General features: G+C 43.0%; 2 protein-coding genes across 2 annotated transcripts; one reads left to right on the forward strand and one right to left on the reverse strand.

The window, feature by feature from the left end:
* The first annotated feature begins 1,137 nt into the window (after window positions 1-1,137).
* On the forward strand, window positions 1,138-15,162 carry hif1aa (hypoxia inducible factor 1 subunit alpha a). Its single transcript, XM_034563026.1, has 15 exons — window positions 1,138-1,493; window positions 7,539-7,729; window positions 7,852-8,003; window positions 8,276-8,360; window positions 8,953-9,062; window positions 9,575-9,777; window positions 9,994-10,100; window positions 10,238-10,385; window positions 12,341-12,657; window positions 12,744-12,934; window positions 13,039-13,161; window positions 13,281-13,528; window positions 13,606-13,705; window positions 13,795-13,885; window positions 13,977-15,162. Exons 1-15 carry the CDS (start codon window positions 1,462-1,464, stop codon window positions 14,144-14,146), a joined length of 2,268 nt encoding a protein of 755 aa, XP_034418917.1. The 5' UTR covers window positions 1,138-1,461; the 3' UTR covers window positions 14,147-15,162.
* Window positions 14,619-21,884, reverse strand: LOC117751278 (serine protease HTRA2, mitochondrial-like). Its single transcript, XM_034563027.1, has 8 exons — window positions 21,187-21,884; window positions 20,574-20,778; window positions 16,612-16,806; window positions 16,446-16,478; window positions 16,097-16,205; window positions 15,932-16,001; window positions 15,742-15,837; window positions 14,619-15,604 (listed from the first exon to the last, which is right to left on the reverse strand). The coding sequence occupies exons 1-8, from the start codon at window positions 21,642-21,644 to the stop codon at window positions 15,439-15,441; spliced, it is 1,332 nt and encodes a 443-aa protein (XP_034418918.1). The 5' UTR covers window positions 21,645-21,884; the 3' UTR covers window positions 14,619-15,438.
* Between the last annotated feature and the right edge of the window lie 4 nt (window positions 21,885-21,888).

The raw sequence follows: 21,888 nt of genomic DNA on the forward strand, positions 1-21,888 counted from the left end.
TATGAATCCTTGTATGGTTTTCACAGATTTTCTTAGTCACACTCTGGTTTATATGCCTAAAAGATCAATTCACAAGGTATAGCAATGCTACTTATGGCCTTCCTGGTTGTGTATTTGTTTGATCTGAAGTCCAAGTCTGCAGCTCTGACACACACAATGAGATGTGCTATGCCACCCAGCCAACAGTCTGGGAAGTGACAAAGATTTGCTTAAATTGGTAATTTCCCAGATGTACCAAACAATATGCGCTAAGTAAGAGGATGGAGAACTGTTAGGCCAGTGACTTTCCTTGTTTCGGTGATGTAACCCATGTTGAAATAATTTTTCAGCCAAGTTCCCCCTAACCAGCGCAAAGCATTTTTGGTTGAAAAAAAAGTGTAATACACAGCGCTGTGCCATCAGTGTCTGATTTAATATATAATATATCAAATTCAGTTTACGAACATACACTTATATTTTATTGAATATTTATTAAATAACTATTTTTTTTTAAGGATTTTTGAATTGATTCTAATTTTAAATTTGTTTTTTTTTTATAAATCTCACATACCCCCCTGGAGTGCCTTTCTGTGTTTTAGTGGGTTGGGAAATCAATTTTCTAATATTTTAAATGCACATATCTTGGTAATGCTGCAGCCTGCCAACCAAGAAAACCACTGACTCTTTTTTATGAGTTTGCACACAAGCAAATACATTCATAACGTTTACAATGTTTGAAGAAAAAAAAGGTTTGGGCAGAGACATGCCACACAGGGAACTGAAGGGGCACAGAGGGGCAATTTGGAGGATGGGGCACTGAGGGAGAAGGCAAAGACAGCAGACATCTGATAGCGTGTCATGTTATGTATTTTTTGTAAAAACACTGTTTTGCCATTTAAAGAGTACTAAAGTAGTTAGTACGAACTAAAAGCACAGCAGCGGTTGTTCTATGCCCCCTCATGCAAACTAAACAAGGCTGTTATTAGCAAAACACCCTCCAACCACAAATCTGGGTGAACGTGATAGGATAATTATAGTTAAAGTAACACTAGACACAAACAGCAGCCACACTGAATAACCCCGTGAGGTCTATGTTGATGTCATAGACGGACAGTTGAATCAAACACTGTCTAACTTTAGTCGAAAGTTACAGTTAGTTATTTGTTTGTTCCAGCTCCGCCAGGTTTTCTGTGCGCATCCTCGATGGAGAAGAGCATGTGACTGCGCGTCCCCGCGGAGCCTGGGGGAGGAGTGCCTCTAACCGACCAGCGTGGCACTGTCACGGAAGAAGAGAGTACACGAATGGGATGTTTTGAGCGGATCAAAGCTTGACGTCTTTCACGAAATTCACACAGTGAGAACCCGTATGCGAAGTGTTTGAGGATTTACGGATTCACATCAGGACTTTGGTTTATTTCTCGACGGGCGCGGACACAGCTTGGTATCGATAGAGAGACTCAACTCCGGTCCTTTCGTCCTGACATGGACACAGGAACTGTACCAGAAAAGAAAAGGTAACGTCGATGCTAACGTTGGGTAATGGTACGCAGCGGGCTATTTGGTTGTTCAAGAGCCGACTTAACTTTTGAGTTCAGTCGGGATTGTGTTGCTCCTCGCTGTGTGACATTGTGCGCTTCATTTCGAGGTTCACTTCTAGTTTTACGTGTTTGTTTGACATATTGCGTTCGCTAACGACGAGATAATCGTTAGCAGGCTGCTAACGTAGCTAGCTAGTTCCCTGAGAGCTGTTGACGTTAAACTGTTTTAACAGTTACGTTAAACTGTTTACATACCGACATGTCTGTTTATGTTGATCAAATCTGCTTTGAAATTAAATCCGTCCTTCTCAGTTTTTGTTTTTGATCCGTGTCGAGATCTCTTAAATGTAATATCTACAGTTATTTAGAGTCTGACACATGTGGAAGCTACAAATACAACTTGTAGTCAACTATATAATGATGTGTTAAGTAGTGTAGCTTACTGTTTGTGTGTGATGTGCCAACCTTGATAGTGTGAGCAGCCCTGAGCGGTGGTGTGCGGTTTCTGATGAAATATTTAGGGTTTGACAAAGTTGGCCTTGGTTTGAATTTCGCTTTTTCTGGACTGGAAGCCGTTTATTATGTTAAAGTTTAATAAGATAATCTAAGTTATTATAATGTGTTAAAAAACTACCATCTAAGTTTACGTGGAAAAGTTGTTTAATAAGATTTGGATTTAACACTACTTTTAATTCCACTTAATTGTTTTCTCTGCTTGTAATCTATCAGTAAAAAGCCCAAATATTGTGTTGGATGCTGCTGAGTCTGTCTGCCCCAGAAGGCATCCAGCAGATTACTGACGGCCTTTCTATCTCTGACAGACACACTAAATATGTGGACATGTGCTGAAGGTATCCTAAGACTTTTGTGCGAAAAGCTTAAAATGTGTAACATTTCAGTCCTGGTTCCAGTTTGGTTGTACACTAACTGTACATATTAAGATGGAGGGAAATGTGGTTCAAATGGGAACGGCAGGTGCAAAACCCCAAAATCATCTGAAAATAAAGTCAGTCCGGAGAAACTAAATAAATGTAATAGAGGTGATCAACAGATGGTCAGCAGAGTCTTTATTTTTGGCAGGAAACATGGGGATTCTTTTGCTGTCCGATGAGGGGGTGAAATAGCAGAGGACAACACTTGTCTTCTTTGAACAATTGTCATTGATGTGCTTTGCACCAAGGTTTCCTGTACAACTTCCTAACTGATTTGCATGGTAACGTTTGTATAAATGGAATTGAAAGGTCCCCTGAAATGACCTTGTGTTTCAACAGTTGATAATGGAAGATGTCTTTTAAAAAAAATGTTACCTCAACATGGGTGCTAGTTGTTCCATAGAGCTTAAGTTTCATCCCACATGCTAAAATCCTACTGAGCTGTTAAGATGTTGTTACGGCTGTTGGTGTTATGCACTTGTACTAAACTGTTTGCGTGGCAAATTTTAAAATGTCTAATTTGTAGACTGAACAGTTAAATAGTTTGCCTGTAGTTATCGTCCTTAAATTCAGTTCCAAGCCATTGCCTTGATGGGGATGTGTTGTTATCCAAGACTAGTGCAAGTGCATCCACTTGTCCGGTGGGCTTTACTCATTCTCTGCCAGTTTGAATTTAGGCCCTTTGTATAGGCCTAAGAAAGTTTCAATAACTTGTTTAGTCTCAATAATTTAGCTATTTGTTATTTTTTTTAAATCTTGGTATAAATCAAGAGTTATGGTCGGTTTGATGCAGTTTAAGCTGGTGTCTGTGAGGTGCCTTCGTGGCGTAATATCAGTCTCATCTCTTAATCACTAGGGCTTGACGTCAATAGGAGTGGCCAAATGTGTGTTCCGATTCATTGCTGTTCATTGTTCAAGTACTTGTGTTCAGACAGTTAGAACTTGAAAATTAATTGGTGTCCCTTGTTGGTACAGGTTCTAGGTATATATTGGTTGTATGTGAACATAAGAAAGTGTGGAATGAAGGTTTAAACAAAAAAAGAAGACTGATAGATCGCTGCTTACTATGGATGTTCATTAAGGTTGTTTGAGCTAGCAAGTTGCATAAATGCAGAGGTTTTTACCAATGAGATCAAAAAAAACTGCTTGTTGTCCATATATATATATATATATATATATATATATATATATATATATATATATATATATATATATATGGACAACAAGCAGTTTTGGCTTGTTGTCCATATATATATATATACAACAAGCAGTTTAAACTTTCTAAACTTTAATTGTGATGACTGATTGTCGTGTTAAAGGACATCCTATCAGAAAAATTGCACGGGTTACCTGTGCATCAAGACTTTTAATGCCACATTTATCTGTGTAATGATGCATCTTTGTTCACTATTTTTATTATCAAATAGGCCACTGTCATAATGGCTTTGACAAAGTGTTTCTAAAACAATGCTAGAAAGCATGTATGAAAACAATACCTCTATGCATCATGTCTTCAATATACTGAACATTTAAAAATACATGTCCTATTGTCCTGATACTGAACTATATACGTTACTACGTCAAAGGTATGTGTCCAACATTTGCCCAAACTTATCTTTCTTTTTTTGCCTTGGACTCATTGACCATACCTAAATCCGGATTCATATTGGGACTAATGTTATGTTTCTTTTTGAGTTTTGGGCTCATGAGTGATGAATAATGATACTTGAACTACATTATGATGCCAAATTACTACAAATAACTCTTTAAGAGATGCTGAAGAATAACCATTTTTAAGTTCGACTTGTGTATTTTTGAAAACTCTTAACTATAGCAATATAGCTTTTTGGTAAGCTGTAATCTAATTGGTCATGGGTTGAAAGGCCAAAGCAGGTCAGCAATGTCAATGTGTTTAAAGTTCAAAAACTTAGATTTTTGACCCGTCTCCCAGGACCCTATCTTTCCCTTGTCAAAGGGGAAAACACGCTTCAATGATTTTTATTTAGCTCTGATAAAACCTTTCCCTGCAAAATTGCATTTCTAGTCAAACGTAAAATAATGCGAGTGTCTGCTATTTTAATATATCATATTGTCATGCAAAGCATAGGTCCGTATTTCTTTTACGATTTTTAACGGCTTTACTATCCCTTATACTAGTTTTATTTGTTTTATTTTATTTTATTTTTCCTTTCTCAAGCGAAAAAAATTTAGCTTGACAAAAAATCAACTATTCAAGGGATTTCAGAGCTTTAAACCACTTCGCATTGTCTTTAATCATAATTCATTCCACTCCCAAATTAGGGAGTAATATTTATTTTATCATCCACTACTTTATTTAAAGATGCTGGTACAACACTAACAGCAACATACTTGAGAATTTAAGGTAGACCATTATTATGTTGTTCCCAAAAATGTTACACACTACATATAATATTATCGTGCCATGGGTTAATGTGTCTGTAAAGGTTTTACTTTCAGTGTTGCTTTGCTTTTCATAGTGGGTGGAGGTTTTAGTTATGGTGCTTGTCTGAACTGGATTATATAATAGATAAGACAATGTTTACTGTGGCACTACAAAGGATTGACAGACAGTGAGAATATTTCTCTGGCAAAATAGGTCAACCCGTAGTAACATTATACACAAGCAACTCTGGTAGCATTGGCAAGGCTTATTTTCTTTTTATGCTGCGTTTCCCCCAATAATCTCTAATCCACTTGCTCACATCTGTTAACAATTTAAATAAAATGTGTTTACATAATATAATAATTCTTAACAAATACAAAACAAGTCTAATTAAAGATAGCGGAACTGGACATGTGATTGTGTATTCATTGAGGCATGTTTCATGTGTAATAAGTGTAGACAGTTTTGTTTTACCCCTTAGTTGAAAACTGTACTTTTTTATATTTAAGTATCACACAGTACTGAAAAAAGACCCAAAAGTAAGTGTTTGTATTGGACTTTAGACTTGTGTCACAACTTTATTCTTTAAATTTGGATTCAGATTTATGCAAGTAGAACTGACTAAAGTCCTCTATTATTGTAGTAATACACAGTGGATAGGATTTGCATAAAGTTGTCTAATACAATATGGGTGCCGGCACTACAGAGGAAATCAATTTGTCTACAGGCCTGTACTAATCGATCATCTAGCTTCCAATGGGACCGTTTATAACAGTGTGTGGTTTATGTCATTAGATCATCAGAAGCTTAGCCAGTGCACTTCCCCAGTCCATTTTGTAAAATGCCTTGTTTGAATTTGTGATAATTTCACCCTGTGATGATAAATTAACTTAAATGAATGCCGGTTGGCGGTAATTGTTGCAGTAGGAGACAAAAGTCAGATTATAAGAAAGAAAATTGTGAATGTGAATACCGAAGTAGCATAACTCCCGAGATCAGCTTTCATGATGTCTAGATATTCTGGCTATGTCCCGTGGAGTTGACAGAAGATATTGTAAATATTTCCCAATTGTATTGCAAATGTGCAAACATGTGGGTGAGTGTATACAGTTGTAGCTGTAATTACAGTCTTGGTTGAAGCATGTTTATCTTACAGTGCACATAAACTTACAAATCCCTAAGAGGAGGAAGGCTCTTGGTATTTCCCCCACCAAGAACCTCAGTTACTCAGTCTCTGCGGGCATTTGTCATTAAAATGGAAATTAAATAAGGAAGGAAAGGTATCCAGTAGAATTGTGGTTGGGACATTATTAAAGATGTTGGGTTGGTCTGATTTAAAAAAAAATTAATTAAAAAAAATGTCTGCAGTTGAACACCCACCCCATAGTTCACCGTATATGATTATGCACAACTGTTTTTGCACACACAAAATCCTCATGTGTTTACAGACTCAGGTTTGGGCTTTTGGTTTTGGTGCAACCTAAGAGATAAAGGCCACGCTCTGACTTTTCACCCAGAGGAGTTATTTATTTATTTATTTATCTGTATTTGTTGGAAAGTTTTGCTCCAAAAACGAAAGCATTCCTTTCTCAACCCTATGAAAAATCTGTCTGCAACCCTGCCAGATGATTTGATATGCAGGAGGGGAATTTCAGTCAGCCGGTCCCTTTTCTTGTTTGAGAGCTTTAAATAACAACATAGCCTTGGTCAATGCTGTAAGTATATCACAGATCAATTTCAATTAGGTGTGCATTTCAAAGCCAAGGGCTTTTGAACTGCCATCTATTTTGTGGTGATGCTGCCTCAGAGTCATCTAAATGCTTTTGAGGTTATGAGACCGTGGTTGTAAGAGAGATAATGGCTGAAGGTCAGCAGCAGTCAGGTTGACTATTGCAAGTATTTTGCACATTTAGATCATATATTTATGTTAGTGGTCATCATGAGAGATGCCCATGTGCTCACCAATACAAATAAAAAACTTAAGCAGTGCTTTGCTTAACAGCCAAGAGTGTGCCATTGTTAGACATCAGTACAATAAAGTGAATAAGTGAATTGTGTCCTTTTTAAAGTTTGCTGTTCTTCTCATTTTAAAATACTGCCATGTATTATGGACTTGTTTACAGTGTGGTGAGTCCATTAGCCCAACCTTGGATAAATGGTTGATCTAATATGGGACAAGTAGAAAGAAGTTATGTGGCATGCCAATAGAAAAACTAATGGAAAATATGACAGTTTGTTTGTCCTGGTATTGAAGGTGTCACTCATTATGTGTTTGTGTGTGATCTCTGTCTTAGTGCCACTATTATCATTCTCTTCCCTGTAGATCTGTTCAGCCAGACTCATAAATGTCACAGTGTAGCATTGTAGCTTGGCTGTGCAGTGTGCACCAAGAGACAGACAGGAGAGTCCATGCCCTGCCTCCCAGCCAATCACTTTCAGGGGGTGGACTCCATGTTGTTTGTTCAACATCCAATAAGACGGTTGCAGATAGCCATTTATGTAAATTATTATGACAGGGGTCCAGACTGAAGCCTGTCTGTGAGCTTGCTTGTTTGGACTCCAGCTGCTGCAGCCTCCTCAGTGACAGGACACACTCAGTCGGGAAGGGGGGATGTCAGCTCTTGTAGTGTGTATTGAACCTGTTTGTGGCCAGGATTTGGCTGACCCACTACCTTTCTCCTGCAGGGTGAGCTCGGAGCGGAGGAAGGAGAAGTCGAGGGATGCAGCAAGATGCCGGCGTGGGAAGGAGTCGGAGGTGTTCTACGAGCTGGCACAGGAGCTGCCCCTGCCCCACAGCGTCAGCTCCAGCCTGGACAAGGCCTCGATCATGAGACTCATCATCAGCTACCTGCGCATGAGAAAAGTGCTCAGTACTGGTCAGTATCTGTAGTTGTTGTACCTGTCAGTCGAGCATTTAGCTTAGTTTGCATTAACAACATAAAAATATTATGTCAATTTTCCTTAGTTTTATTGTCTTCCTTTTATCTCTCTCCGCCAGATGAGCCAATGACAGAGGATGAAACAGAGCTTGAATCACAGCTAAATGGCTCCTATCTAAAAGCTTTGGAGGGCTTTCTTTTGGTCCTGTCAGAAGATGGAGATATGATCTATCTCTCCGAGAATGTCAACAAGTGCCTCGGGCTGGCACAGGTTGGTTTGAATTGACCTGCTGTGTGTAAACGTTAAAGAGATCATGCAGAAAATAGCAGTAGATTGATGGAAAACGGAGTCAGAAGCAGAAAATGAAATATGGTTGATCTTACGCTTCTATAGATACTGCTTAAGAAGCAGCCACATACACATTTGGCCTTTTTATTGACAAAATGAAAGCAATAGTAACACAATGTCCACCATGAACAACTATAAACTGCTGTATATACATGGTAATAGGACTTTCACTCTTTTCTCACACTCTGCTGCAGTTTGACTTGACTGGACTCAGTGTGTTTGACTTCATACATCCTTGCGACCAGGAAGAGCTGAGGGAGATGCTGCTCCACAAAACAGGTGAGGGATAACAACAATGAGTGGTGACACAGTATAATACCTTACTAATGGACAGAATCGGGAACACACAAGCGGTCTGCCAGTGCTCCAATAGCAGGGAATCTAATTCACTTTTTGGCACTCTGGCAAATTCAGACCAGGAGGTTGTGAGAACAAGTCATTATTTCCCACTTCAGTCCAGAGGTCAAAGTGATTAGAGTTAGCTAGTGTTGGACTTAAGTCCAACACTAGAGTACATCATTGGCAATTTTCCTATTTGTAATTGCTTTGTGTCAATGGATTAAATTTGTTGTTTTTATATAATTTCCAGTGAATTAATGTAAGGTTTTCACTAGAACTTTTATGTGAAATTAATTTGGCTAAAACACTTCAGTTCTTCCCTTATGAAATGTATGCCTTTTAGACACAGATATCTCAGCTACGACAGGTAGCTCCACTTCCTTTATTTAACTGTTAAATGACCACCGTGCTTTATAGCCTTATGTAAAATGCAAATGTGGACTCTTGGCAGTTGGCAAAAGTTTATAATGAAACACTGAATGAAAAGCCAAAGTGGAGGCAGTGAACATCTCTTCCTGTTTTGTGATTTCAGGCTCCAAAAAGGCCAAGGAACCAAACACAGAGCGCAGCTTCTTCCTCCGAATGAAATGCACTCTCACCAGCAGGGGCCGCACTGTCAATGTCAAATCAGCGACATGGAAGGTAGGCGGAAGTGGAATCAGTCAGGTCAATCAAATGTCAGGAAATGTATTATCCTTTACATTTTTCTACCATCATTTAAAAATACCATGAACCTTCAGAGAGGGCATGTCAAATCATGAGTCACGTGTAATGCCCTTTAATGTGTTAAATGCCACTCAGCCTGTAAGAAGGCAAGTAAGCAGCTAGGATAATAAAGACTTGAATGTGCTGATGTTTAAGTTATATCTGAAAAAGGTTGAACTATAGGTGAAGAGTTAGAACAATTATGGATTATTTAGACAGGCACCCACCCATATGTACCTAATGGACACACAGATATACAATTTATTTATGTAAAGGAAAAATGGAGATGAAAGAATTATGCAACAGCTACCCACTTGCCAAACACATGTATGCCTTTTATTTACTTGGGTCTCATAATTATGCGTCTGCTGCATCAGAAACATTTTACTCTTCTTGTGGTCTGGAAATGATAATAAAAATGTTATGACCTGCCTGTTGTCGCTCTCTAGGTGCTCCACTGCTCAGGTCATGTCCGTGTATATGACACCCACACCGAGGAGCCTACCAACGGGCACAAGGAGCCACCTGTCCCCTACCTGGTTTTGATCTGTGACCCCATCCAACATCCCTCCAACATTGAGGTCCCTCTTGACACCAAGACTTTTCTCAGCCGCCATACAATGGACATGAAGTTCACGTATTGTGATGAAAGGTGAGTGTGCTCATCTGTGTGATTTATTAAGAAGTTTGACATGGATTAATTCAGCTTCTTAGGCCACCTGTGGAGCGCCTGTGCTTATACTGTTATTATTGCCAAAGCTCTCACTAGCATAGTCACACAGAGCCACCTAGTGGTCATTGCAGATACTACAGAAGCCTAGTCTGCGTCTCAGCAGAGGAATTGAGAGATTGTGTTTTGCTTGACCAGGATCACAGAGCTCATGGGTTATGCTCCAGAGGACCTGTTGAATCGTTCTGTGTATGAGTACTATCATGCTCTGGACTCAGACCATCTTACCAAGACTCACCACAACTGTAAGCATGAAGAACAAGAGTGAATTTAATTCAAACTTGTTCTTAAATACAACACAGTTGGTGTTTTTGCCAAGCCTTTAACCAAATGTCTAAATCTATCTTTTCTTAATTTCCTGTTTGTTTCTCTTTGCTATTAGTGTTTGCAAAGGGCCAAGTCAGCACAGGCCAGTACCGGATGTTGGCCAAGAGAGGAGGCTTTGTGTGGGTGGAAACACAAGCCACTGTCATCTACAACAACAAGAACTCCCAGCCACAGTGTGTTGTCTGTGTCAACTTTGTGCTCAGGTACTATAAAAGCTCTTCAAAAAGAAGAGTGCCGTATTTTCCGCACTATAGGGCGCACTGGATTATAAGGCGCACTGTCAATGAATGGTCTATTTTGATCTTTTTTTCATATATAAAGCGCACCATTAAGCGAAACAAAACAGTCAGTCAAACTTTATTAAACGTGTTCACAATAACTCAACATTGTTCAAACGTTAATGAGCGTATTCACAATAACTCCCAACCTTGTTCAGTTGTAACACGTAAAATACAACACAATACACTCACTTTTTCAGTTCATTCCTCGTCCACAAATCCCTCAAATTCTTCATCTTCAGTGTCCGAGTTTAACAGTTGGGCGATTACGGCATCCAGCATGCCCGGATCCCTCTCGTCATTATCCAAGTCAGAGTCAGTGTCGTTGCTGTTACCTGGCAGTTCAGTGATGATTCCGGCCTTCGTGAAAGCTCGGACCACAGTTGAGACTGATACCGTAGCCCAGGCATCCACGATCCATTGGCAGATAGTAGCGTAAGTCGCCCGGCGCTGTCTCCCTGTCTTGGTGAATGTGTGTTTGCCTTCTGTCATCCACTGCTCCCACGCAGCTCGCAGTTTAACTTTGAACGCCCTGTTGACACCAATATCTAGCGGCTGGAGTTCTTTGGAATGATGGCAAGCTCCGAATTAGTTTGCTTCACTTTGTTTTTGACAGCATCGGTGAGATGGGCGTGCATGGAGTCTCAAATCAATAGGGACGGAGATGTGTGGAAAAGGCCATCTGGTCTCTTGACGTAAATTTCTCTCAGCCACTCACTCATCTTTTCCTCGTCCATCCAGCCCTTTGGGTTAGCTTTGATGATGACGCCGGCTGGAAACTTTTCTTTTGGCAAAGTCTTCCTCTTGAAAATGACCATGGGTGAAAGTTTCTGGCCATTAGCCTGGCAACCGAGAACTACAGTGAAGGATGACTTCTCGTTCCCTGTGGTGCGTATGGACACCGTTCTGGTCCCTGTTTTCTCCACGGTGCGGTTCACAGGGATATCAAAGGTGAGGGGAACCTTGTCCATGTTGGTGATGTGCTCTGGCCGGATCTTTTTTTCAGTGATTTTGTTTTTGCAGTATGCACGGAAAGTGGCCAGCTTTTCTTGGTAATCTTTTGACAGTTGCTGCGAGATGGTAGTTTGTGTGCGGATGGAGAGATTACGTCTTTTCATAAAATGAAAGCACCAAGAAGAAACGCCTACCTGCTGCTCTCTGTTCAATAACCCACTGTTCAATTTTGTCCTCTAACTTTGGCCATCTCGCTTTGTTCCCTCGGAAACGCTGTGTGGTCTTCTTTACTTGGCGCAGGTCATCTTCTTGCTTCCTCCACTTCCGTACCATTGATTCATTAATGTTGAATTCTTTCGCAGCGGCTCTATTCCCATGTTCTACTGCGTGACTGATAGCCTTGAGTTTGAAGTCTGCGTCGTAAGCGTGTCTCTTGACAGGTGCCATTTTGGGGTCCTTATACACACACACTGTAATATTATGGCGAAGCACAGTATGTATTACTCCGCAACGCTCCTGACTACGGTAGCCGTAATGCTGCAAGCGGTGCGGCTTTGTAGTTTACCAAAGTCGTACTAAAACATTTTGACAGAGTGCCGTGTATCACACAAAATCGCTTCGAGGTCAGTAAGCACAGCCAGAATTAATACATATATAAGGCGCACTGTCGTGTTTTGAGAAAATTAAAGGCTTTTAAGTGCGCCTTATAGTGCGGAAAATATATTTAAAAATATATTATTTTCAGAAGAGATTGTAACTTCAGTTTGTTGTGTTTTTTCTTGTGTGAAATGAGAACTAAAGAACTGGCTTGTATGAAAAAGACAGATTACAGACTGTTTTTTTGTTATTTTTTTGTGGTGGTATTTTCAGAGCCATTGCAAAATACTCAGTAAACTCAATCTCACGGCTGAATAACACTGTTACAGTGGCATCCAGGAGGAGAAACTGATATTGTCCCTGGAGCAGATCGAGGATGTGAAGTCAGTGAAGGAGGAGGAGCAACAGCGGGAGGAGGAAAAAGAAAAGGATGAGGTGGACAGCAGCCAGCCTGACATGTCTCAGGCCCCGCTGAAGGACGAGGAGAAGGGCCCAGAGCTGGATGTGATCAAACGGTTCACCCAGGCCCTAGAGGCCAAGCCTCTGGCTAGCCTGTATGACCAGCTGAAGGCAGAGCCAGAGGCTCTCACACTGCTGGCCCCAGCTGCTGGAGACGCAATCATCTCCCTGGACTTCAGCTGCCCTGGTTTGTGACCTCACAGCAATTAAACTTCTCCTCAGCCGAAATGAGAGTTTGAAACCATTCTTACCTCCAATTGTCTTCTGGTACAGATTCAGAGGTCCAGCTGCTGAAGGAGGTCCCTCTATACAATGATGTAATGCTTCCCTTCACCAGCGACAAGATGACTCTGCCTCTTTCCCCTCTGCCGCTCAGCGAGCCTCTCTGTGTCGCCACCACCAGCTCCGAGGATGTCAAAGCTAAGAGCTATGCTCCAGCCCGGTCCAGCCACAACTCCTCAGAGGTAAGACAGTCAATTGTTGTCATGTTGCACGTTAGAAAATACACTTTTCTTTCTCCACTTACTAATGTGTTCTGAGAAGGGAATGACCTTTGATTTCTCTTTAGGCCGACAGTCAGCTGGACTTTTGTTATCCCATGGACTCAGAAATGAGCTCAGATTTCAAACTAGACCTGGTGGAGAAGCTGTTTGCCATAGATACAGAGCCCAAGACCCCCTTCACCACACAGGTAATAATGCCAGGAGATACTGTAGATTCAATTGCAGTTAAATCAAGTTAATTGTTGATCTAATACAGAAAACGGATCTCGGTATTCTTATTCATTAGACATTTCTTTCTCCCGTGAAGGCAATGGAAGACTTAGATCTGGAGATGTTAGCTCCCTACATCCCCATGGACGATGACTTCCAGCTGCGCAGTCTGACCCCAGAAGAGTCTCTTTCTTGTGGACCAGTCAAATCCCTTCTGAGTTCTCCAGTCCATGTGCCACAAGACATTCAAAGCTATCCCAGCTCCCCATTCAGTGCAGCAGGTAGTCGCACAACTTACCCAGCACCACTTACCGCCCCTCGTCCTGCCACCATCGTTGCTAAGAGGTAAAGCCTCCCAAGTGCTCCAAATGTATTTCTTTATAAGGCTTTGGGGTTATCTCATCACTGTTTCTGTGCCACAGGACCCCACAGCTGGACAAAGAAGTCTCGCTCAGGACCCTGGCAGCTCAGAATTCACAGCGCAAAAGAAAGCTGGGTGACATAAGAGAGCTTATTGGACAGGTAAGTCATTAACAACAATGGTTCATATAGATCTAACTTTATATTTACAAATGGAGAATTTGAGTGTCTGTATTTCATGATTTTCACAGAAAACTTTACCCCTGGAACAAACGGAGCAGGGCAAAAAGCTGAAGGCCTCAGGGTCGGAAACAACCAGGACCATACTTCTGCTGCCTTCAGGTGAATAAACTGGATCTGCAATAAAAACATTAGACTGCTACTTGATACTTAACCCGAGCAGAATCATAACTTTTAAATATCTTGTTCTTAGATTTGGCGAGTCGTCTGCTGGGAAGCACATCAGAGGGCACCAGTTCCCTTTTCACCCTGCCACAGCTCACCCGCTACGACTGCGAGGTCAACGCCCCCTTGCAGGGTCGTCAGTCTCTGCTGCAGGGAGAGGAGCTGCTGTGCGCCTTGGACCACGTCAATTCAATCTAGCTAAAACTCAAGGAGTCTCTGTTCACTGCTGGACACTACAATTTCTCCCTCATATTGTCACTCCCTTTCCAAGACACCTAACCCCGCCCCTTATTTATGTAACTGTAATTCAGTCTGGCTGCTGTTTGTGCACCTCGTGATATCTGCAGCATTCCACCGTGGCAAACATAGCAGCATCTGGGTTTTGGTGCAAGGAATTCAGGCATCATGAAATGTCCAATTGTCTTTTTTAGTTTAGTTTTATTTCCTTTATTGCGGGGAATCGCTCAGCACAACGCCTCGACAGATGACCCTTTTCCGGCAGGTCATCACAGATCCTGGCTCTACTGCCAGCAGTGTATTGTAAGCTTCAGTCGCACAATTTATATTTTCTTAAAAAGAAAAATATTACCAGCAATATATATATATATATATTAAGCCTTTTTAAAGTCGTTCTAATGGGATTTGATCAATGTAATTTTTCCTCCCATACTTGTATGTTGTAGTACTCGTACCTAACAAGATGTCATAAGTCCAGGTTAAGTATGAACATATTGTTTAGACCTTAGGTGGTTTGAATGTTATCTCCATTTAGCTAGTCTTTGACATAAATGCATTTAATTGTGTAGCAGTCCAGTACATGTCACTTAATTACTTTACTGTAAGTGTGTTACTGTACATATACCAGGGAAATTACTTGGTGTGGCTTCACAGCTTACTATGACATTTGAGAGTAACTGCTTCACTTTGTTTGCTTCTCATCATGGAGAATTGGCATTTTTCTTCAACATGAAGTGAATTCATGTTTTTTGTTTTTACTGTGCGTGACACTCAAAACAGTCTTTTAAAATTGGTGGAATTTTATATTTTACTTGTGTGATCATCGTCATCCTGGTAGCACTTTTGAGTTGTTAAATTTGTTTGCTCTGTTTATGGTAGTCAGTTGAATACCATTGATCCATGCCATATTGTTGGGTCACTCATGCTTCTTGTTGCCGTCCAACATTAAATGGCTTTAATAAAGTGCATTGTTTCTGGTTAAATTAACATTTACTTTAGAAACATTGTATTTTGGGCTGGAGAAACACAATTCATTACATGGTACATGACTAGTTTTGCTACTTTGCCAATTAAGGGGAAGTATTTTGTGGAACTAGAAAACACATTTTGTTTATTGTATTCAATACCGGACTGTTTTTCTATTCTTTTTCTTAGGGGCTTGCAGGTTCACATTTAACAAAAGTCATCATGAACTAATCATGTGAACGTCAGTCCCTCAGATTATCATGAAGTTGAGAAATGAAATTGTGCGGTCACTCTGTGCACTCTGGAGTCATTTGCAGTCGAAGCAACTCGTCTCCTCTCTGCACAACCATAGTGATTTTGTCGCTGCTGCGGACGGCCTGGTAGATCTCCTCTGAAGTGTTCACCTTCACTCCGTTAATCTCCCCCACAATGTCTCCTGGCAGCATGCCAGCTCTGAAACAAGTACGACAGTACTGTGGGTTAGCAGCAACATATCATACAAGTTAAATTCCTTGCCTATTGCTGTAAATCCACCTCCAACACTGATACTCCACCACTCATCCAGACCCATAGTCGTTTGATCTGCTTACCTGTTTGCCGGTGAGCCCAAGATCACTCTGTGAATCAAGATGCCATGTGTCACGTCTGGGAAGGATGGGTCTCTCAACTTCAACTCTCCAATGATGCTGAAGCAAATGGGACCAATCAGAAACACATCTGGTTTTAGACACAGAGGTGCCAGCTCAGCTGTAACTACACTTCTGTTTGTGAAGCATTTACCTCGGCGTCAGTGTCAGCATCATGACCCCAATGTACCGCCGCTTCGTCTCTGATTCACCGAACCAAGAATCTTGAAGGAGATGTGCAAAAACAGGATGTGTAAAAAAAAAAAAAATGTATTTCATAAAAGAAAATGGGAGACAGAAGGAGGCTTTTTATTCTTACTCTTCTTTTTTGCTGCTTGATCAAGAAAAAGTGTCACGCGATCAGATGGAATAGCGAAAGAGATCCCTGCAGTGACCTTCATGGTGTTTATACCAATGACTTCACCATCCTAATAACAGGAGAAGCAACACATTCAGATAGCGAGTTGTACACCAATGTGTTATTTGGCTGCCAAAAACATTGGAAGTATTAACTAATGCAACTTTTTTTTTTTAAATACAAAAATTAGGTTCCTTGTAAGTTTACTGTTACTACATTACACTAACATGAATATGCCCTGTCCATTCAGGCAGAACAGGTTTGGTGACATTTCAATGTGACAAACAAGTAAACCAGATGTGTGACTCACCAAGTTAATCAGGGGACCTCCAGAATTTCCAAACTGCAAAACAAATCGGTTACATGCTGCGTGAATATGAGACAGTGCTGAGTCACCTCATTTTTCTTGATTGAAGTCAAAGCAAGATATTGTGTACATATATATCATTTTAATAGAACTATTGCAGAATACTCACATCTATGGCTGCATCAGTCTGGATGTAATCCATGTTGGAATTGGATAGACCCAGCTCTTTACTGCCTCTGTGTACTGAGCTGACGATTCCTGACGTTATTGTATTCCGTAAAGAGAACGGGCTTCCCATGGCCACCACAAACTCTCCTTGTCGAACATCAGATGACCGACCAAGGCTGAGCGTGGGTAACGGATTCTGGGATGAAGAGAAAGAGCGTACTTCCTTACAGCTCATTGGTCATTCATGCTATCAAAAGAACAGAGCTTTCTATTTTATCAATGCCCTATTTTTCTTGCTGCAATAAGCCAAGCATGCAAGTGTACTGCTTTATTATAAAGATGCTCGTTCATTTTGTTATTCTATCACAAACGTCTTTCAATGGGAAAAGAAGAAGACCATTCATTTTTGCAATAGTGGTATTTCAGTACACAGTATTCAGGCAAAAGATACACTATTTACTGCCGACATAAAAGTTCAATGTTCTGATGTATGTGATGACCATGTTTAAAAAAAAATATATATATATATATATCCATTATCACCCGCTTATCCGGGGTCGGGTCGCGGTGGCAGCAGGTTCAGCAGGTTCAGCTGGCCGACCCAGGCTTCCCTCTCACCCGCAACACTTTCCAGCTCATTCTGGGGGATCCCGAGGCGTTCCAAGGCCAGCCGGGAGATATAATCCCTCCAGCGTGTCCTCGGTATTCCCCGGGGCCTCCTACCAGTTGGACGTGCCCGGAAAACCTCTAATGGGAGGCGTCCAGGAGGCATCCTGACTAGATGCCCGAACCACCTCAGCTGACTCCTTTCGACACGAAGGAGCAGCGACTCGACTCCAAGCTCCCCCCTGATGTCCGAGCTCCTTACCCTATCTCTAAGGCTGAGCCCGGCCACCCTACAGAGGAAGCTCATTTCGGCCGCTTGTATCCGAGATCTCGTTCTTTCGGTCACGACCCAGAGTTTGTGACCATAGGTGAGGGTTGAAACGTAGACCGACCAGTAAATGGAGAGCTTTGCCTTCCGGCTCAGCTCCCTCTTCACCAAGACGGACCGGTACAGCGCCTGTTTTACTGCTGCAGCCGCACCGATCCGCCTGTCGATCTCCCGCTCCACCTTACCCTCACTCGTGAACAAGACCCCGAGATACTTGAACTCCTTCGCTTGGGGTAGGCAGTTTGCCCACACCTGGAGGGAGCAATCCGCCGGTTTCCGGCAGAGCACCATGGCCTCAGATTTAGAGGTGCTAACTCTCATCCCTGCCGCTTCGCACTCGGCTGCAAAACGCCCCAGTGAATGCTGGAGGTCACGGTCCGAGGAGGCAAACAGGACCACATCATCCGCAAACAGCAGAGAGGCGATCCCAAGACTCCCGAACCGGATCCTCTCCGACCCAGAGGGACCCGGTCAAAAGCCTTCTCCAGGTCTACAAAGCACATGTAAACTGGTTGGGCAAGCTCCCAGGACCCCTCCAGTAATCTTGCGAGGGTAAAGAGCTGGTCCACTGTTCCACAACCGGGACGGAATCTGCACTGTTCGTCTTGAATCCGAGGTTCGACAAGCGGTCGGAGCCTCCTCTCCAGCACCCTGGCATAAGCTTTTCCCGGGAGGCTGAGCAGTGTGATACCACGATAGTTCGAGCACACTCTCCGGTCCCCCTTCTTGAAGATGGGAACAACCACCACCCCGGTCTGCCAGTCCATGGGCGCTGCTCCCGACTCCCATGCGACACTGAAAAGACGTGTCAACCAAGACAGCCCAACAATGTCCAGCGCGTATCTCATCCACCCCTGGCACCTTGCCACCAAGGAGCTTTTTGACTACCTTAGCGACCTCTGCCAGGGATAGGGGTGAAACCACCCCAAAGTCTTCCGGCGCTGCCCCCTCTCCGGGGGACATGTTGGCCGGGTTTAGGAGTTCCTCAAAGTGCTCTTTCCACCGCCCGACGATGTCCCCAGTCCGGGTCAGCAGTTCCCCCCCTCCTGCTGAGAACAGCCTGGGGTAGACCCTGCTGCTTTCCCTTCCTGAGCCGTCGGATGGTTTGCCAGAACTTTGTTGAGGCCAACCGAAAGTCCTTCTCCATGGCCTCCCTGAACTCCTCCCATGCCCGAGTTTTAGCCTCCGCGACCATCGCCGCTGCAGCCCTTCTGGCCCGCCGGTACCCGTCAGCTGCTTCAGGAGACCCCTGGGCCAGCCAGGCCCGAAAGACCTCCTTCTTCAGTTTGACGGCTTCCCTCACCACCAGTGTCCACCACCTGGTTCTCGGGTTGCCGCCACGACAGGCCCTGATGACCTTCCGGCCACAGCCCCGAGCAGCCGCGTCCACAATAGAGGCTTTGAACAAGGTCCACTCGGATTCCATGTCCCCAGCCTCCCTCGGGATTTGTGAGAAGTTCTTCCGGAGGTGGGAGTTGAAGACCTCCCGGACAGGATCCTCTGCCAGACGTTCCCAGTTCACCCTCACTACACGTTTGGGCTTGCCAGGTCTTTCTAGCCGAGTCCCCCGCCATCTGATCCAACTCACCACCAGGTGATGATCAGTTGACAGCTCTGCTCCTCTCTTCACCCGAGTGTCCAAGACATACGGCCGCAGATCAGATGATACGATTACAAAGTCGATCATTGATCTCCGGCCTAAGGTGTTCTGGTACCAGGTACACTTATGAGCCACCTTATGTTCGAACATGGTGTTCGTTATGGACAAACTGTGGCTAGCACAGAAGTCCAACAACAAAACACCATTCGGGTTCAGATCGGGCAAGCCGTTCCTCCCAATCACGCCCCGCCAGGTTTCTCTGTCATTGCCCACGTGAGCGTTGAAGTCTCCCAGGAGAACTATGGAGTCGGCAGGCGGCGCCCTTTCCAGGACCCCTCCCACCGACTCCAAGAAGGCCGGATACTCCGAAATGCTGTTCGGTGCATAAGCATAAACAACAGTCAGAGCCTTACTCCCCGCAACCCGTAGGCGCAGGGAGGCGACCCTCTCGTTCCCCGGGGGAAAAACTCCAACACAGCGGCGCTCGTGAGTATCCCCACTCCCGCCCGGCGCCTCTCACCCTGGGCAACTCCAGAAAAGGACAAAGTCCAACCCTTCTCCAGGAGCTTGGTTCCAGAGCCCATGCTGTGTGTGGAGGTGAGCCCAACTATATTTAGCTGGTACCGCTCCACCTCCTGCACCAGCTCCGGCTCTTTCCCCGCTAGTGAGGTGACGTTCCACGTCCCTAGAGCTAGTCTATGCCGCCAGCGATCGGCCCGCCCAGGTCTCCCGCCTGGCCCGCCGCCCGGTCTACATAGCACCCGACCCCGATAATTCTCCCTGCGGGTGGTGGGTCCACAGGGTGACTGCTGCTCCATGATGTTTTTTCGGGCTGAGCCCGACCGGGCCCCATGGGCGAAAGCCCGGCCACCAGACGCTCGCCGACGAGTGCTATATATATATATATATATATATATATATATATATATATATATATATATATATATATATATATATATATATATATATATATATATAGCACTTTAAAGGGCACTTTTTGTCTTAACAGACAAACAAGCTCTCTTGAGGAGATATATAGCAAACACCAACATGCTCTACTGCGCAGTATGTTGAAAGTCATTTAAAAGAAAATCACAAAAATAAAGTTTGTTTTCTCATTAAAGGGGCATACAATGTTGATAGTTTTGATCACATTGTAGGCTGGTTTGTTTTCCTCCTATATTACAAAATGTTTTAAGTTATTAAAAACCCATTAGACATTCCCCTGTGTTCATGTTTCTGAAGAAACCACTTATTGTGTTCTGTCTCTTAACTGTATTGACATTTGTTTTCTGATTATGTCTGTTAAAGTGATGAAATGTTGATAAGTCGGCTGGTTTCATTAACCATTCTGATAGAAGCAAATGTGGATCCATTGAGGTAAACAAATAAATGTACAGCTCCCTGAGCAGAGATTATTGTTGCTCACCCTCGCAGAGATTTTGATGGTGGCAATGTCTGCCACTGGATCAACATCTTGCACAGTTGCACTGTACATCTCTCCGTTGGTGAGCTTCACTCGGACGCCTCTCTTGTTGGCCACAACATGAGCATTGGTCACAATGAGACCATCACTGCTAATGATGAAACCAGAGCCATTTGAAACTGGGACTTCTCTTCCAGAAAATGGGTGTCTGTAAAACAGTAAGCAGTTGATCTTATTCACCCTGAAAGCAACATGTATTATTAAGAATAATCCGCACAGATGTGAAAACCAAGATGTTATTTTAGCAATTGACAAACAGGAATTTCAACAATATTTGGTAAACAGGAACCACCTTAATTATCATCTTGTTATAATGTGCTTTAGTAGAAAAATACTTGTGTATTCACAAATATTGGTATTTAAATAGTCACACCGTTTGATTTCTGTGATTTCAATGTATACTGTGTGAATAACATTCATCAAAATAACCTGTGCTATATGAAGTATGATAAAAACAAACATTTACAGTTGAGATACAGCTGAGAATTTGGTGTAACAAATGCTAGAAATTAATTGATTTGCAACAATCCCATAAGCACCCTTTCTGTCGACTCACCTCCCCACGATTTCAATGTAGACGACAGCTGGGGTGGATTTTTCGACTACATCGGCAATAAAGTTGTATTTAAACCGGGGGCTGTCAGGTTTGAATGGAGAAGCACACTGAGCTGATGGCAGAATGAGTTCAAGAAACCGCCCGGGTACCGAGGCTCTTCCGTCCTTCCCCTCCTCATCTTTTTGACTGTGCAGAAGCGCCGCTCCACAGAGTCCCAAACACACCGACACCGACTTGAGCAGAGGGGAGCTGCTGTTTTCCCGACCACTGTTTCTGTCCCACTCCATCGAGGGTACCCTGTCCAGACTCGTGCTCCCCTCTGCTCTCATGTGGCGACATATCACAACAGAGGACAGACTGACTGTCCTCTCTGCCAAATAGTTAAGTCCACGGCTCTGACACCGAGTGTGTCTCCTTAGTGCCGACAGAAAACACCTATTGAGCGGTATTGCTGCCATGTTGCATCACTTCAGTCCCACCGGTTCAAGAGTTTTTAGCTGACCTAAACAACAGTCCAATTACATTTAGTTATAACGGTCCGTTTTGTAATTAAATACAATAGTCGTACTGTGTGTATACATAAAACTAATACCGCACGAATACGTGAATCCCAATGTTAACTACACCTGACAGACAAACAGAACATCAACAACCTTTACCCGGAAGTGTGACTTTGAGGCGCGCCTGCGCAGTACGCTTCTT

Source organism: Cyclopterus lumpus, chromosome 22, assembly GCF_009769545.1.
Source record: "Cyclopterus lumpus isolate fCycLum1 chromosome 22, fCycLum1.pri, whole genome shotgun sequence".
Lineage (NCBI taxonomy): Eukaryota > Metazoa > Chordata > Actinopteri > Perciformes > Cyclopteridae > Cyclopterus > Cyclopterus lumpus.

Bases quoted from the DNA above. Each gene is read 5' to 3' on its own strand.
- hif1aa (XM_034563026.1), top strand. From the start codon at position 1,462: ATGGACACAGGAACTGTACCAGAAAAGAAAAG. The intron at 8,004-8,275 runs GTTGGTTTGAAT...ACTCTGCTGCAG, and splicing joins AGTGCCTCGGGCTGGCACAG to TTTGACTTGACTGGACTCAG. The intron at 10,386-12,340 runs GTACTATAAAAG...ACACTGTTACAG, and splicing joins TGTGTCAACTTTGTGCTCAG to TGGCATCCAGGAGGAGAAAC.
- LOC117751278 (XM_034563027.1), bottom strand. From the start codon at position 21,644: ATGGCAGCAATACCGCTCAATAGGTGTTTTCTGTCGGCACTAAGGAGA. The intron at 16,479-16,611 runs GTGAGTATTCTG...TTTGTTTTGCAG, and splicing joins AGACTGATGCAGCCATAGAT to TTTGGAAATTCTGGAGGTCC. The intron at 15,838-15,931 runs GTAAATGCTTCA...CATTTGCTTCAG, and splicing joins ATGCTGACACTGACGCCGAG to CATCATTGGAGAGTTGAAGT.